This window comes from Adiantum capillus-veneris, chromosome 22 (assembly GCF_014529385.1).
Source record: "Adiantum capillus-veneris isolate H3 chromosome 22, ASM1452938v2, whole genome shotgun sequence".
Taxonomy (NCBI): Eukaryota; Viridiplantae; Streptophyta; class Polypodiopsida; order Polypodiales; family Pteridaceae; genus Adiantum; species Adiantum capillus-veneris.
In genome coordinates this window covers 73,657,415-73,672,519 of record NC_140952.1, presented here as the reverse complement: position 1 = coordinate 73,672,519, position 15,105 = coordinate 73,657,415, and the positions used below count along the sequence as shown (strand labels likewise).

Here is a 15,105-nt window from a genome sequence, read left to right as displayed (position 1 = left end):
TGGGCAAGCCAATCCCATTCCTTCCATATGTCCTGCTCGAAGTCAGGCCGAAGAAATTGTTCACAAAATTCAGACTTAATGCTCTCCCAAGTTCTGGCCTGAGAACCTTCCAGAATCTTGGCTAACCACCAATTACTTGCCGTTTCCTTGAGGTGCATCCCCACATGGCGTAATTTGGATTTTTCTGTGAAGTGCCCATTGGTAAAGGCGACTTCAAACTGTCTAATGAAGGACGGTGCTTTGGAGATGTCTCTCCGTCCGTTGTAGGTTTCTAACTTGATGTCCTTGTCGCCTGATTTGAAGACTCTCATGCGATGTTGAGACTTGCGACCTTGCTTCTTCAATCGAGGTTTATCTTTAGGTTGATGTATGGTAGTGGCGGTAGTAGCTGCTTCCTTCTTCTGACGAGATGATCGAGAAGTAGAAGTATAATCAGGAGAGTAAGATGGAGATGAGATAGAGATGTCCTTGCTCTCGTCTAGCAGAGAGAGCGCTTTTTCCTGGCCTTTCCTTGAAGTAGGCCGTTCATTCCGATCCGAAGATCCTTTCTGCACCTCGGCACGTGCTTCTTCTCTTGCCTCCTGTGGTCTCACGCCAACAGTGTTGTCTGGATGCTTGGCTGCATCAGTTCCATTCGTTTTCTTCATTCCGCCCAAAAGCTTTTGGACGTCTGGCAACAGTAAAATTTGTTGCAACTCCGCAAGCTAAGCTTGCACTTGTTGAAGCTCCTCTTCAACGCTTCTCCCTTGGCTCGACATGGTTCTTCCCGGAATCGTCCTGCTTTGCAGAGAAAGAGAGGAGTCCGAGCTCTGATACCACTGTCACAAAACGGGAGCGTACACGAGCACTTGAAAATCTGAAAATTAAAATACTTTGCAAATGTGAGAGAAGGGAGAAGATCGACACAGTATTGGGAACCAAAAGATGGGCTGGTCCCCCCCCATTAAGAGTATTCTTTTATTCAGGGAGAATTCGTATACAAGCACGAGAACCCGAGGAAACTCCTCCGTTCTGTAATCTTAGACCCGAAGGTCGTGCTTTCCCGTAAAGGACTTGGGCACAAGGCCGTTCCTTCCCGTAAGGGACTTAGGTGCGAAGCCGTACTTTCCCGTAAGGGACTTAGGCGTGAAGCCGTACTTCCCGTGAAGGGCCTTTCCGTAAGACGGGAGATTCCTACAAAACAAACCACACAAACACGCGACAACAATTCGTATGGCGAATCCACAATAGATACCTGTCGCTCTTGCGCGGAAAAAGCGACTTCCGTGCTTCGTAGTCTCGCGATCTCTTGCGGCAGAGTCTTCTCTTGCTGATGTTGGTACCTCCCGTGAGTGAGGGCATGTGGTGCTTTTATAGCTCCCTGGCCACGGCACGAATAACTGCTCGCGTAGAGATGGCGGCCGTTTTTTTTTTTTTTTTTTTTGGCGCTTTTCTATCCGTAGGGAGAGAGAATTCGCTGGCTGGTTTTGTTGCTTTATCTTCTAAGTGGCTGTCCACTTATTAAGTGGGCGGCCGGCATATTTTAAAATTGGTCTGAACCTGCCCAAAAACTCAATAAAACCTTATAAGTTAAAACCAATGCATTTAACAACACTTCCCAGGCATCCCTGGATGCAACCACATGCACGAATGCAATGCAAACATAGATTCCTCGCGGGAAAGCGTCTGGACTCTGCCTTCCCGCGATTGTTCTTGCTTTTCGTAAAAAGCTTCATTGAACCCATCTTTATTCTTGTTATTGCGTTCTTACACGTATTTTCTTACTCAGTTCGGATTTCCTCCTTAGCCTACGGGATGCCCCCTTACTGATGCACCCGTCACCAATCATGTGACGCATTAGAGGCACTCGTAACCCAGCCCTTTCCACCGAACTTACGGAAACTCCTTCGCGATGTTTACCGTCACCCATCAAATGACACATCAGAGTTGTCCGTTCCTGATGGCAGTTCCTGTAGCTACAATCTTTTTAACAGTTCTTAGTGCACATAATAAAATATCCTTAAAAAAAGAGATTAATCATTAAAAATAAGAAAATAGTCCAGTTAGCAACAATGGGTTCTGATAGAAATCTGATGATCATGTTGTGTGCAACCAGAGGATATGTATCTATTCTAAGTGTCTGGACATGCACGATCTGCGAACAGACTCACAAAAGTTGTCGTGAAGTAGCTTGTCCACGTACACATAGGGTTAGATGTGCACGTGACAAAATAAGAGGGGATTAGCCAAAACCACCACAAAGCTCATCATTGTACTTGTAGCCATGATGAACTTAGAGGGGATGTGTAGGATTTTTGCTAGTCAAAGTCAACAATGGGTTAGAGATAGAATGCATCACACACACACACACACACACACACACACACACAGAGTTGCTCAAACAAACCAACTTGGCTATGAATTACATGATTATACAATAGGGCTAGAGTGCTCTTTGTATCCTACCTTGGGGGACCTTAAGTACCCCCCCTCAAAAATTGCATGACCAAGTACCATGTCATTAGTAAACAAATACCTAAAAGACAAAATAACTAATGGGATCACACTAGGCATTTGAACTCCTCTCTATCGTTTTGATGCCTCTCTCTGGTTGAAGCATGTTGTGGCAACCACCAATGACCTAGAAAGCTGAAGCTTTGCCAGGGTCATTTGTGCCACACAGGTAGACTCCGTTGACTCCTTGGTAGAATCACTCACTGTTGTCCTCATCCACCTTGCCCTTGCCTTTGTCTCACTAAAGGGCGGTAAACTTTGGCTTTCACCCTATCTATACATTGTTTATCTTTAGTTATACTTTACGACACAAAGCAATTGCACGAATAAACTTGTGTCTGGAATTCAACACTTCAAAACAAATCACGACTTGGAAGCTAGAGTGCTCCCGAGTAGATGGTGACACCTTGTTGGCCCCAAAGGTTGCACCCCTTTCGGTATTTCTTTATTCCAATTAAACTTGGAAGAAACCTGTAAACATCTATGAGCTGTCCCACTTCTATTGGGCTAAAAATTGCCTACTCTAGCCCAATTTCGGTAACATAGCGACAATACAAGGCTTCATAGACAAAATCCCCATGTCTCTATTGCTAAATAGATTATTTTCTTATTTTTATGAGTAATTTCTTTTTTTTGAAATTAGAATATTTAAATGTGTGGACTTGAACCGTAAGGTTAGGAAGGTTAGGAACGGACAACTCTAATGTGTCATAGGATGAGCATTGCGAAGGGGTTGTACCATTAGTTCGATAGGAGAGACCTGGAAACGGATATTCTTGATGCGTCACATGATGGGTAACAGGAGCATCAGAAAGGGAATATTCTGTTGGTCTAGCAAAAAACCCAAACTGGAAAACGGAATACGCGTAAAGACGCAAGCGCAAGAATAAAGATGGGTTCCGAGCTAAAAAGCGGAATATTTTTAAGTGTTTTCCAGGAAAAGCGGATGCTTTCCTGCAAGGAATCTGTGTTTGCATTGCATTTGAGCCTGAGAATTGCACCCAGTGACGCAAAAAACCCAAACTGAATACGCGTAAAGACGCAAGCACAAGAATAAAGATGGGTTCTGAGCTAAAAAGCGGAATATTTTTAAGTGTTTTCCCGGAAAAGCGGATGCTTTCCCGCAAGGAATCTGTGTTTGCATTGCATCTGAGCCTGAGAACTGCACCCAAGGACGCTTGGAATGTGATTGCATAGCATCGATTTTCAGCTCACTGAGTTTTATGGAGTTTTGACCGGCCGCCCACTTAATAAGTGGGCAGCCCTCTTAAATTAAAGCATGGCTTAATAAAAAAACTAAGCGCTGGCTGGCTGGCTGCAAATCATACGATCTCTCTCTCCAAGCGTTGCCAAACCAGCCTGCAGCCCTCCCTCTCTTTTAGCGCTTCTTGCAAGTAATTTGGCCGGCACCGCACCGGCTATTCCTGCCGGGTGCGGGAGCCTATAAAAGCAATACACGCTCTCTCTCTCTACACAAAGTTGCCAACGCTAGCAACAAGGAGCACGTCCGGCGGAGAATCTGCAAGTGATCGAGAGAAGCCAATACACGGAGTTCGCTTTCTCGTACTCAGAGCGACAGGTACCGATTGCGAATTCGCAATACGAGTTGTTGTTTCGTATTTGTGCTTACGAAACCTATCTAAATTGTCATGTATAAGCATCCAAGGCTTCCCTAATGCTCCCTTGGTGTTATCTTGCAATTTAGGTGTGAATCCCTAAACCTGCAAATAAATACAGCAGGCTGTAATTCACTGTTTTGCATCATTTTGACCTACGCATGTCTAGAAGCTCCCGCACCTAATTGGACAGTTCCCCTTTGAATTCGCGAGTTTTCATGCGAGAAAACTCTCTTCTTCCCATTAACCACCGATCGATGTTGACGCAGTGCCTAGAAAACCTGTAACAGATTGTGTCAATGCTCTGCCTCACTCTTGGAGAATATGATGATGTCGTTGAGAAAGGTGCCCACAAATGACCAATACTTTAGAAAAATCCTATTCATCATCCTATTGAACGTTGCAAGAGCATTTGTGAGACCGAAAAGCATCACCAAATACTCGTACAATCCAAAGGACGTCCTGAAAGCGGTCTTGTATACATCTCCAACAGCGATCCTAATCTGATGATAGCCACTTTTCAAGTCGATTCTACTGAAACATGTAGAACCTTGTAGCCTGTCCAGTATATCATCGATCCAAGGTATTGAAAACCTGTTCTTGATGGTGATTTTGTTGAGAGCCCTATAGTCAAGGCACATTCTCCAAAATCCATTTTTCTTTAAAACTAACAACTTCGTGCTACCCCGGACTTATTAGCCACTCCCAACCTTACTTCATCGCGCATGGGCGCGCTCCCATCTTCACCGCTCATGTCTTACACGGCATAAGCCAAAAAGATCATTTGCAAAAGAAGGATCCAAGATTTGTTTCGAGTCATTGTTTTTCTCAAAAGCAGTGCCATGCAGATGTTGATGTCCATTGTCTATAGCTACCAAGCCGCACACTCCAAGGACTTGGCAAGCTTTGAAGAAAATTTTTGCCCGAAGTTGTATGGTTTCTAACATCTTCCTTTGGAGTGCAACTCCTGGCAGAGTGGGATATCCTGAAATGCTTGCCATGGAAACCCTTGCAGATTATATCTTGAAATTTCTCAACATCTCTCAGTAGGTGTCTCTTTTCGAGCTGACAACCTTGGAGGTCCAGTGGAATTGCTACGACTTCGGACTACCATCGTTGCCAAAGGAACATTGTCTGTCCAAGAATTGATGGACCATGTTGTGGTCGGCTACAACCTTATGGAAAGAACCTAACCCTAATTTTTGGTGCAAGTTTCAAGATGGAAAGTCAGTCGACTTTTCAAGCTCGATTGATGTCGAGATTGCTTTTTAAGTTTGAAGTTTGTTTGAGTTCTGTTTGAGAACTTGTTTGGTGATCTTGTTTGAAATGGATGGTATCTTTTTTGAACCTGTCTTGGTGCCGATTTGAATTGTTTGACTCTGGTTTTAATATTGGTTTCATTGATTGGTGATTTTACTCCCCAGTGGATTGTTTTGGTATTGTTCGAACCTCGGAACGACGCAGGCCCATGATTGGGGAGCGTTTCCTTGTATGTTTGAAAACCTCGGAACGACACAAGCCGATGTCCTCGGAACGACGCAGGCCAATGCTTGAGGAGCGTTCAGTTGTATGCTTGTAAAATAATTGTTGTTGTGACTCTCGGCCCGGACTTGGATGGTTATGCGGGAGGAGTATTAAGAAGTCTGAGCAGTGGTTACTAGTATTAAGAAGTCTGAGCAGTGGTTACTCTCAGCACCTCCAAACGACGCAAGCTGCAGTCTTGGGGGCGTTTGGTTGTAAAAGGCCTCTATATCTCCCGGCCCGGACCTTTTTAGGTTATGCGGCAGGAGTGATGAGGGAGTCGTTGAATATCTCCTGGCCCGGACTTTGTAAGGTTATGCCGGAGGAGTGTTCACCGACGGCTTTATGTTTCTATGTCTTGTAACATGCATATGTGAGCATTTGTGTTGCATTGTGATGTGCCAACCACTGAATATTCCTAATTGGATAAGTGTCACAAACTACTGACGTGTCAAAGCCCGGAAGAAGGGAGCCAACTTGCAGATGCTAGCCGAGGGGCCTAAACCCTAAGAAGAACAAGTAACAGAAGAAGAAGTCCTACCAACTTACGGGGACCCTGTCCGATTGGGGCCCCAAGTGACATAAAGAATTAAAATAAAGCAAGATCCACACACACAGGAAAAACTGATGACATGGCAGATTTCTGAAAATTGCGTTGACATGATGACGTGGCAGGCTATACGAATTTCCGCGTTTTGCGCTGGCTGATAACATGGCAGGCTGTACGGATTTCTGTGATTTACGCTGGCAGCTTTTTGGCTTTGCTTTTGGACTAGATGCTTTTGAGTTTGATGGCTTTTCATGTAAAGTGCTTTTCAAGCCAAGGGTCTCTAAATATGAGGTTAGGGCTCATTCTCTGGCATGCTTCCAAGAGAAGGTGCAGAGTCTGGAGTACCGGCTTGTACTGTGTTGATGCAATATAAAGAAATACCGAAAGGAGTATACCTAGATGAATCCAGGATAAGCCCAGACTCACCCTTAAAGGAAAGTGCAAGGTATAGACCCATGGTAGTCACCCACAAGACAATATAACCATCAGCTCCATCATAAAGAAATACCGAAAGGAGTGCCAAGGTTTGGGGCCAATACTCTCTGGGGTGGAATTCCGCCACTCCATGTCGCATGTCGTCTCTCTCTCTCTCTCTCTCTCTCTCTCTCTCTCTCTCTCTCTCTCTCTCTCTCTCTCTCTCTCTCTCAATTCAATTGTTAATTAAGTGCTAAAAGTCTGTTCAGTCTGTTCTTTTCTATTGGCACGTGGTGTCCGTCTTGTGACAATAAGATTGCCTGGGTATGTAATTTTAGTGCATCAAGACACCCGGGGAGATCGTGCAGTCTGGGTGTGATGGCTAATTTTACTACATCGGAATATCAAGAGTTCCGATCTGGACGAAAGGAGAAGCCAACTCCTTGATCAAAAGAGCGAAAGGAGAAGCTAACTCCTTAACAAAAAGAGCAAACTGATTGTCCCTCGGAATGACCCTCGAAAATTTTTGAGCTAGCTTGAGTTGTTTTGCAGTTATGCTGTAATCGAGGATGATTACTCTCTTTCAAGAAGGGGAGATGTCACAAACTGCTGACGTATCAAGCCTTGAAGAATGGAGCCAACTTGCAGATCATGGCCGAGAAGCCTAAACCCTAAGTGAAGAGGCAGAAGCAGTGGAAGATGAACCCGCAATTCACGTTGGCTTGCTGACGTGGTAGATTGTACGGATTTCCGAAAATTGCGCTGACATGATGACGTGGCAAACTGTACGGATTTCCGCGTTTTGCGTTGATTGTTGACGTGGCAGTTGTACGAAATTCCGTGATTTACGCTGGTAGCTTTTTGGCATTGCTTTTGGACCAGAAGCTTTTGAGTTTTGAAGGCTTTTCATGTAAACTGCTTTTGGGGCCTAGGGCAAATATGAGGCCATGGGCTCATTCTCCAGCATGCTTCCTGGAGAAGGTGCAGAGTCTGGAGTACCGGCTTGTACTGTGTTGATGCAATATAAAGAAATACCGAAAGGGGCGCCAAGGTTTGGGGCCAATACTCTTTGGGATGGAATTCCGCCACTCCATGTCGCGTGCCGTCTCTCTTTCAGTTCAGTTGTTATTGAAGTGCTAAAAGTCTCTTCAGTCTGTTCTTTTCTATTGGCACATGGTGCCCGTCTTGTGACACTAACATCTGAAGATATATTCAAAGTTGTCTTTTTGAAGGACTTTTTTCAAGATCAATATTGATATGTTTTTAGAAATTTGTGCTTATTTCAAATTTTTAAAACAAACTCTAAAGAGGCATTTTGGTTCCAAAATAACTTCAAAAAAGTAGGGCTCTCAACTAATCACCTTTCAAGATTTTGCACTTTTATTGAAACAAGGAGTGCTTAATGATAGGCCTCACACACTTCGCCATTGATGCGTGCCTCCTTACTAGCTCATCTACCCTACTGTAACAACGAATATTTGTGGCTTGCAAAGCAAAGTATCTGTAGCTTCATCTTTCTTCACCTTCAAGTACACTATCTGAAAGTGAAACTGAGACAAAATGTTCCCATCTCATCTATTTCTTTGAAAACTTCGTCTGAAACAATAAATTAATTTTATCATCCTATATATTGTAAATTTTGCGCCAAGCAAGCGATGCTTCCTCTAACTAAGTATGAATCACTGCTAAGAGTTTTTGTCACGTGACACATCCTACCCCATGTGTCCATGGACAAGCTGCAGCATGACCAGGGTTCAGTTCAGTCAAGTCAGTCTAGAATAGGAAGTGATTTGGCACTTTTGTGAGTCTATTCGCAGACCGTGCATGTCTAGACACTTAGAGTAGATGCATATCCTCTGGTTGCACACAGCATGATCGTCAGATTTCTATCAGAACCCATCAGGAGCATTTTTACAGTGCATAGACCTATTTTCCCTTTTTTGACATTTTTCACTTATTATTTTTAAGTGACTTGTTGGGAACTAGGTAGGGCAATTTTGCTAATAAAATATATAAGCAAACCAGTTACCAGAGCTAGCACTTTCTGGCAGAAGAGGCAGCAGGAGAATTGCTCAACAGGCACCTTCTCAAGCAAGACCAACCGCAAGAAGCCTTGGCATTCTCTCTCTACAGCAAAGCCAGCGTTTTTAGCAAAGAACCACCAGCGTTTCCATTCCCAGAAGGCCTGGCGATTTCAACCCATAGATCAACAATTCCCCCATGCATGCTAGCGTTTTGGACAACCTCAAGCCAGCGTTTTCAGCAGCGATTTCAGCCATAGAAGACCAGCAAAGTCAGCCTATGATCAGCGTTTTTGTAGCAGCATCAGCCAACGTTTTATACCTGCACAGCAGTTAGCGTTTTGAGGACCAGCAAGGGGCAGCGTTGCGAGAAAAGTCAGTTCAGCCCATCACAGTCATTGTCCCGTCGTCTATACAGCATTCAGTTTTCAGCAATAGACTCGTCCTCGTCGTCCACACCGTCGACCTCGACATCGCAGCATTTAGACTCATTGCATCAGCCTTGTATCAAATTGTGCAATCCATAGTAGACCACTCTCGCCATCGAGAGTGGGGCCCTTGGAGGAGGGTTTGACAACTTCCCGGTGTCGTATTCTCTTCTCTCTTTATCTCTCAGTCTCAACACCTTCTTGCACAATGTCTATTCACTTTATTTGTGATCACTTGCATTCTCTCATTAAAAGCACGGAAGGCTCTTCCTTCCCTAAGAAAAGGAACCTTGAGGACAGTTTGGAGCACTCATCTTGAGCAAAGTTCAACAATTCACATCCGCTGCACCTTACATTGGTATCAGAGCTTTGGCAGTGTTCTGTATCACTCAAGGAAAGAACCACAAGAACCACATATTTTTTTTTGCTTGTTGCGGTCGCACATAACCCAAGTTTTCTTGGGCGTGTCGATTCCTAATCGTGTTTTGAAGAGTGATAGGAAATTCAAGAAAGAAGGGCTTGTCCAGCCTCCCCTTGTGCCTCTTTACACTCATTGAGAGTGGACCGCGCACTTAGCAGCCAGCCAATCAACACGAGGTGGGAAAAGGCAACCTTGGTGTGAGCGCAAGGCCGTCAAAGGGTGCGCCTGCGGAAAAGAGTAGAACTCGGGTGAAGAGAAGATCCTTCTCTAACACAGATTGCAAGCGAAAGAAGAACGTCCAGAACCTCAAGACACTCAAGAAACTCAAGACCCTCAAGAACCCAAGACCCAAGACCCACAAGAACCCAAGTTCCTCGTGAACTTAAGAACCCACGACTTCAGTGGATGGTCATCACCCGAAGCGGCATGGATACTTCGCATGGAGGTGATGAGCATGAGGGTGGTGAAGAAGAATTTTCCCCACCAGGAGGTTTTTCCGACCCTCCCCCTTCCCCATCTACGCCAAGGATTGCACTAACTCCTATGGAGGAGTTGAAGCAGTTGTTTATGGAAAGGAAGTTAGAACGTGAAGCAAGAACAACAGAAAGAACGGTAGAAATTGATCGTAAGTACCAAGAAAGAAGGGCAGCCATAGAGCGTGAGCGCGAGCAAGCACGCTTGGAAGCCAAAGAACGACAAGCCAAATTAGATCGTGAGCTCGAAAAAGGACAACAAAGAAAAAGAAGCAGAATTTGATCGCGAGAATAAAGCAAGAAAAGCAATGAACGATTGACACATGGAAGAGATGTTGCGACTCTTTTCTCAAGTGCAGGCACAGATGCAAGAGATCGTGAGCTCGAAAAAGGACAAGCAAAGAACAAAGAAAAAGAAGCAGAATTTGATCGCGAGAATAAAGCAAGAAAAGCAATGAACGACTGACACATGGAAGAGATGTTGCGACTCTTTTCTCAAGTGCAGGCACAGATGCAAGAGACTCAGGAAAAGGAGACTCTCTCCGTCTCTTCTTCTCCCAAGCATGACACACATGATTTGCATGATTATGATAAGCATGAAGAATTGTATGACAATGACAAGCATGATGATTTGCATGATCAAGATGTGATTTTTCCCAAGCATGATGATTTGCATGAAGATGGTGTGATTGTTTACAAGGATGATGTGTTAGCTGATATTGTCTCTAGTGAAGCTAACCTCATTGCAGAGACGATCAATCACGAAGAATCGATCTTGGCCTTCGAGTCGAGGTCCACAGCAAACCCAACCCACCCCCCCCCCCCCCCAAGGCAGATTCGATCAAACACAACAAACCGATCTTGGCTCTCGAGCCTAGGTCCAAAGAACCCTTACAGGAAGTATTATGTGTTTGAATGATTTGTCAGCACGCATTGTTCGAGTGTGTCATTCGTGATCGTTTCCTGTATTTTAGTCAGCGTCTTTACGTGATCCCTTTTCCTAGGCATGACATATTGTACATTGAGCACGTTTCACTCATGAATAAGCACGGATGTATGCGGATTATTCATGAAAAGCTAAAAAGTATGCATTCAAGGAAGTCACATTCCATGTCTCTTCCTTGGCACGACACAGTTGTAGAAAGAGCACAAGAAAGTATGAGCACCAAGTATGGGCATTTCCGTTGTGAATTGCCACAATTGATTAAGTTAAGATTCGATCTCATTGTTTGCGTGTCTGGTGAACGGTTTGGCACTCCGTCTCTATGTTCATCTACATTGCATGCACAGTCTTTGCAGAAGACTATAATTTTTCCACTCATGGAATGGGTATGTTTATGTTTTTGTGTTGGAAGTGGTTTCAAGAATTTTCAGCCATGGAGATTCTTGAAGAAGGTAGACGCATGACTATAGACGAAGCGAAAGCATTGAAAGAGCCACAGAAGACTGTGTCGCTTTCGGCGCGGCCCAAAGAAGCAAGCGTTGCAGACCTTTATGAAGCTCAAGTATTGCACGACCCACACCTCAGAGTGGGCCAACGAAAAGTCCTTTCGAGGATTTCGGAGGTACCAGTACCTCACTTTGAAAAGGAGGGGATGCCACGTGACACATCCAACCCTATGTGTCCGTGGACAAGCTACAGCATGACCAAGGTTCAATTCACTCAAGTCAGTCTAGAATAGGAAGTGATCTGACACTTTTGTGAGTTTGTTCGCAGACCGAGCATGTCCAGACACTTAGACTAGATGCATATCCTCTGGTTGCACACAGCATGATCATCAGATTTCCATCAGAATCCATCAGGAGCATTTTTACAGTGCATAGACCTATTTTCCCTATGTTTGACATTTTTCACTTATTATTTTTACAGTGCGTAGACCTATTTTTCCTATTTTTGACATTTTTCACTTGTTATTGTTAAGTGACTTTTGTTGGGAACTAGGTAGGACAATTTCGCTAATGAAATATATAAGCAAACCAGAGCTAGCACTTTCTGGCAGTAGAGGCAGCAGGAGCATTGCTCAACAGACACCTTCTCAAGCAAGACCAACCGCAAGAAGCCCTGGCATTTTCTCTCTACAGCAAAGCCAGCGTTTTTAGCAAAGAAACACCAGCGTTTTCATTCCCTAAAGGCCTGGCGATTTCAGCCCACAGATTAGCGATTCCCTCATGCATGCTAGCGTTTTGGACAACCTCAGGCCAGCGTTTTCAGCAGCGATTTTAACCATGGAAAACCAGCAAAGTCAGCCTATGATCAGCGTTCTTGTAGCAGCATGAGCCAGTGTTTTATACCTGCACCAATTAGCGCTTTGGGGACCAGCAAGGGACAGCGTTGCGACAGCAAAACAGCCCATAAGAAGTAGCAGAAGGAAAGTCAGTTCAGCCCATCACAATCGTCGTCCCGTCGTCTATACAGCATTCAGTTTTCAGCATTAGACTCGTCCTCGTCGTCCACACCGTCGACCTCGACATCGCAACATTTAGGCTCATTGCATCAGCCTAGTGTCGTATTCTCTTCTCTCTCTATCTCTCAGTCTCAGCACCTTCTTGCACAGTGTCTATTCACTTTATTTGTGATCACTTGCACTCTCTCATTAAAAGCACGGAAGGCTCTTCCTTTCCTAAGAAAAGGAACCTTGAGCACAGTTCGGAGCACTCATCTTGAGCAAAGTTCAACATTCACTTCCGCTCCACCTTACAATATTATTTCATAAATCTATGCAACTCTCTCAGCCTTCAAAAGCATCCCACTCCAATAAGCTACTACATGGTCATCCTACATCAAGACAGTATCCAAACTGCTCCCACAAGCATCGCAGTAACCTATAAAGATGTTGGCAAGTCTAGTAGAATCAAAACTAACCCCATAGTCAATTTCTACTTGAGCCGTTTAAATGCAATAATATGTGAAGGTCTCCACGTGCATGGAACCCCTTTCAAAGTAAGAGTGTGCAACGGTAAAAGCTATCTTTGTAAAATGTCCGATGAACTCCCGATAGTAAGAACATAAGCCAAAGAAGCTCCTCACATCATGCACACTCCGCAATCTAGGCCAATTGCGAATAGCCTTAATTTTTGTTGGATCCATGGTAACACCCTTGGACAAAATAATGTGTCCCAAGAAGTGTGATGTCTTCAAAGAATGTGTCCACGTTCTGTCTATGCTCTTGAAAGATCATGTTCTCATCCTGATGAACGTTGTAGGAGCATTAGTGAGCCCAAACGGCATCACCCAAAACTCATACAATCGAAAGACCGTCTTGAACACAATTTTGAATACATCTCCAAGAGCGGTCCTAATTTGATAATAGGCACTTTTCATATCAATTCTATGGGAACAAGTAAGAATCATGTATCAAGTACATCTCTAGCCTACCTTTGGCTGCCTATGTGATGTAGCACTGGCCTCAATTAACAATACGTACTCAATGCACAAGTGTCCACAATTGACATGAAGGATCAAAAGATGTTTTGTACGGAAAAATTAATCAAAGCCTTATGATGCGTTATTTACATCAGTTTCTTCTTGAAGCAATCCCCTCGTGCACAACAGATGTTGCTCTAAATTTGAGCTAGTTACTGGCACCGACAAGCCAAAAATCTCAACTGTTCCACAACCATCCCCTACAGAAACTTTGCCAGTCGAGGAGGCTCACAAGCCACCGACCCTCAGTCAGCTGTTGGTTTGTTCTAGTCTTTCAAACGTAGAAGATTCAGTAATAACAACCTAGCTAAACCAATCCTTAACACGAAAAATTCAGAACTCTGGCGCATCTAATCTTGTGCATGACTAAAGGCAAATGCCAGATGTGCATGATTCTGCTTTATTAAATATCTTACCTCGTAGGCCTCAGAGATTTGTTTGAACTTCGCTTCTGCTTCCTTCTTGTTGTTGGGGTTCTTGTCAGGATGCCATTTCATGGCGAGCTTGCGATAAGCTTTCTTCAAATCATCATCAGAAGCACTTTTGGGGACGGTAAGCACGGTGTAGTAGTCGACCCCCATCGCAGGGTCCTCAGAACAACACCTAGGGTTTGCACGACAGTCGCGGCGTATGCAGATCAATAGTCATTAAGGTTGTCCCTATGCCAATTAAGCGTTTGGTAATACACATGAATTTTTCAACCACAAAATTTCATTTTTGTGTGTATATGTGTGTGTATCAACAAATAGTAGTCTTGCTTGGTGGGCGTCGCTATAAAAAATCTATAGAATATGACATGACATACGCAAATTGACATCAAGCATCTAGCAATGAAGCAAATAAGTACAAAGTGCATTGGAGAACTTTTAAAAAAGAAGTGCATGTGTATTTATTAAACATAAATGATGATTGAGTAATACCTCTATAGTTGTCTATAAAATGGTCCAATTTCACTGCTTTCTCTACAACTGTTTGAGCATTGAGACCAAGGGGCTCCTCTTTGTCGTGCGTGTTTCGATAGATTTGGAGCGAATTGGTTACTTGGTTAGTTGATTTTGATTGTCACCTTGAAGGTTTTCAAGAAGTCAATGCAGGCATCAACAAGAGGTTGTTGTGCAGAAGATAGTGCATATTAGAGTCGCTGTAGAAAACGTGATTAAAAAGCAGGTGCTATCGCAAGAGCTTTGTAACACGGTGTTTTTTTTTAACCCTACATAACCTCATTACTTTGCGAGGCTCTCGGCCGTGGGATTCAATCTTGGGGAATGGCCTGGATCATGCCAAGCGGCCGCTTGTAGGATCAGGAACACAAAATAGTCTTGTTTGGTGGATGTTGCTATAGAACATCTATATAACATAAATAGGACATACACAAATTGACATCAAGCATGTATTTACTAAACGTATATGATGATTGATTTCTTCAATAACTCTCTATAAAATGGTCCAATTTCACAGATTTCTCTACTCTACAATTGTTTGAGCAGTGAGATCAAGGCACTCCTCTTTGTCGTACATGATCTGATAAAATTTGGAGCGCAATAGCTTACTTGGTTGGTGGTGATTGTTGTTGTCTCGGCTTTTGTTGTGGAACACGAGCGGATGAGAAGAACTAGTTGATAGGAAACAACAATGGCTTACATTGGGACTTGATGGCATTGGGAAAGAAGCAAGTTGTGTCCCATAGAGCTCACTATACAGCAGAGGGCTAATAAAGGGGATAATTGAATCGAGCAAAGAGTTG

At 43.9% G+C, this 15,105-nt stretch overlaps 1 protein-coding gene across 1 annotated transcript in view; it reads right to left on the bottom strand.

Annotated features, from left to right (window-relative positions):
- Positions 1–14,038, bottom strand: part of LOC147429589 (uncharacterized) — a 66,316-nt gene extending 52,278 nt beyond the window's left edge. Inside the window, exon 1 of the mRNA XM_086495841.1 lies at positions 13,778–14,038. Coding sequence (XP_086351967.1) covers positions 13,778–13,942 — 165 coding nt within the window. The 5' untranslated portion in view covers positions 13,943–14,038. The remainder of the gene's footprint in view (positions 1–13,777) is intronic.
- Between the last annotated feature and the right edge of the window lie 1,067 nt (positions 14,039–15,105).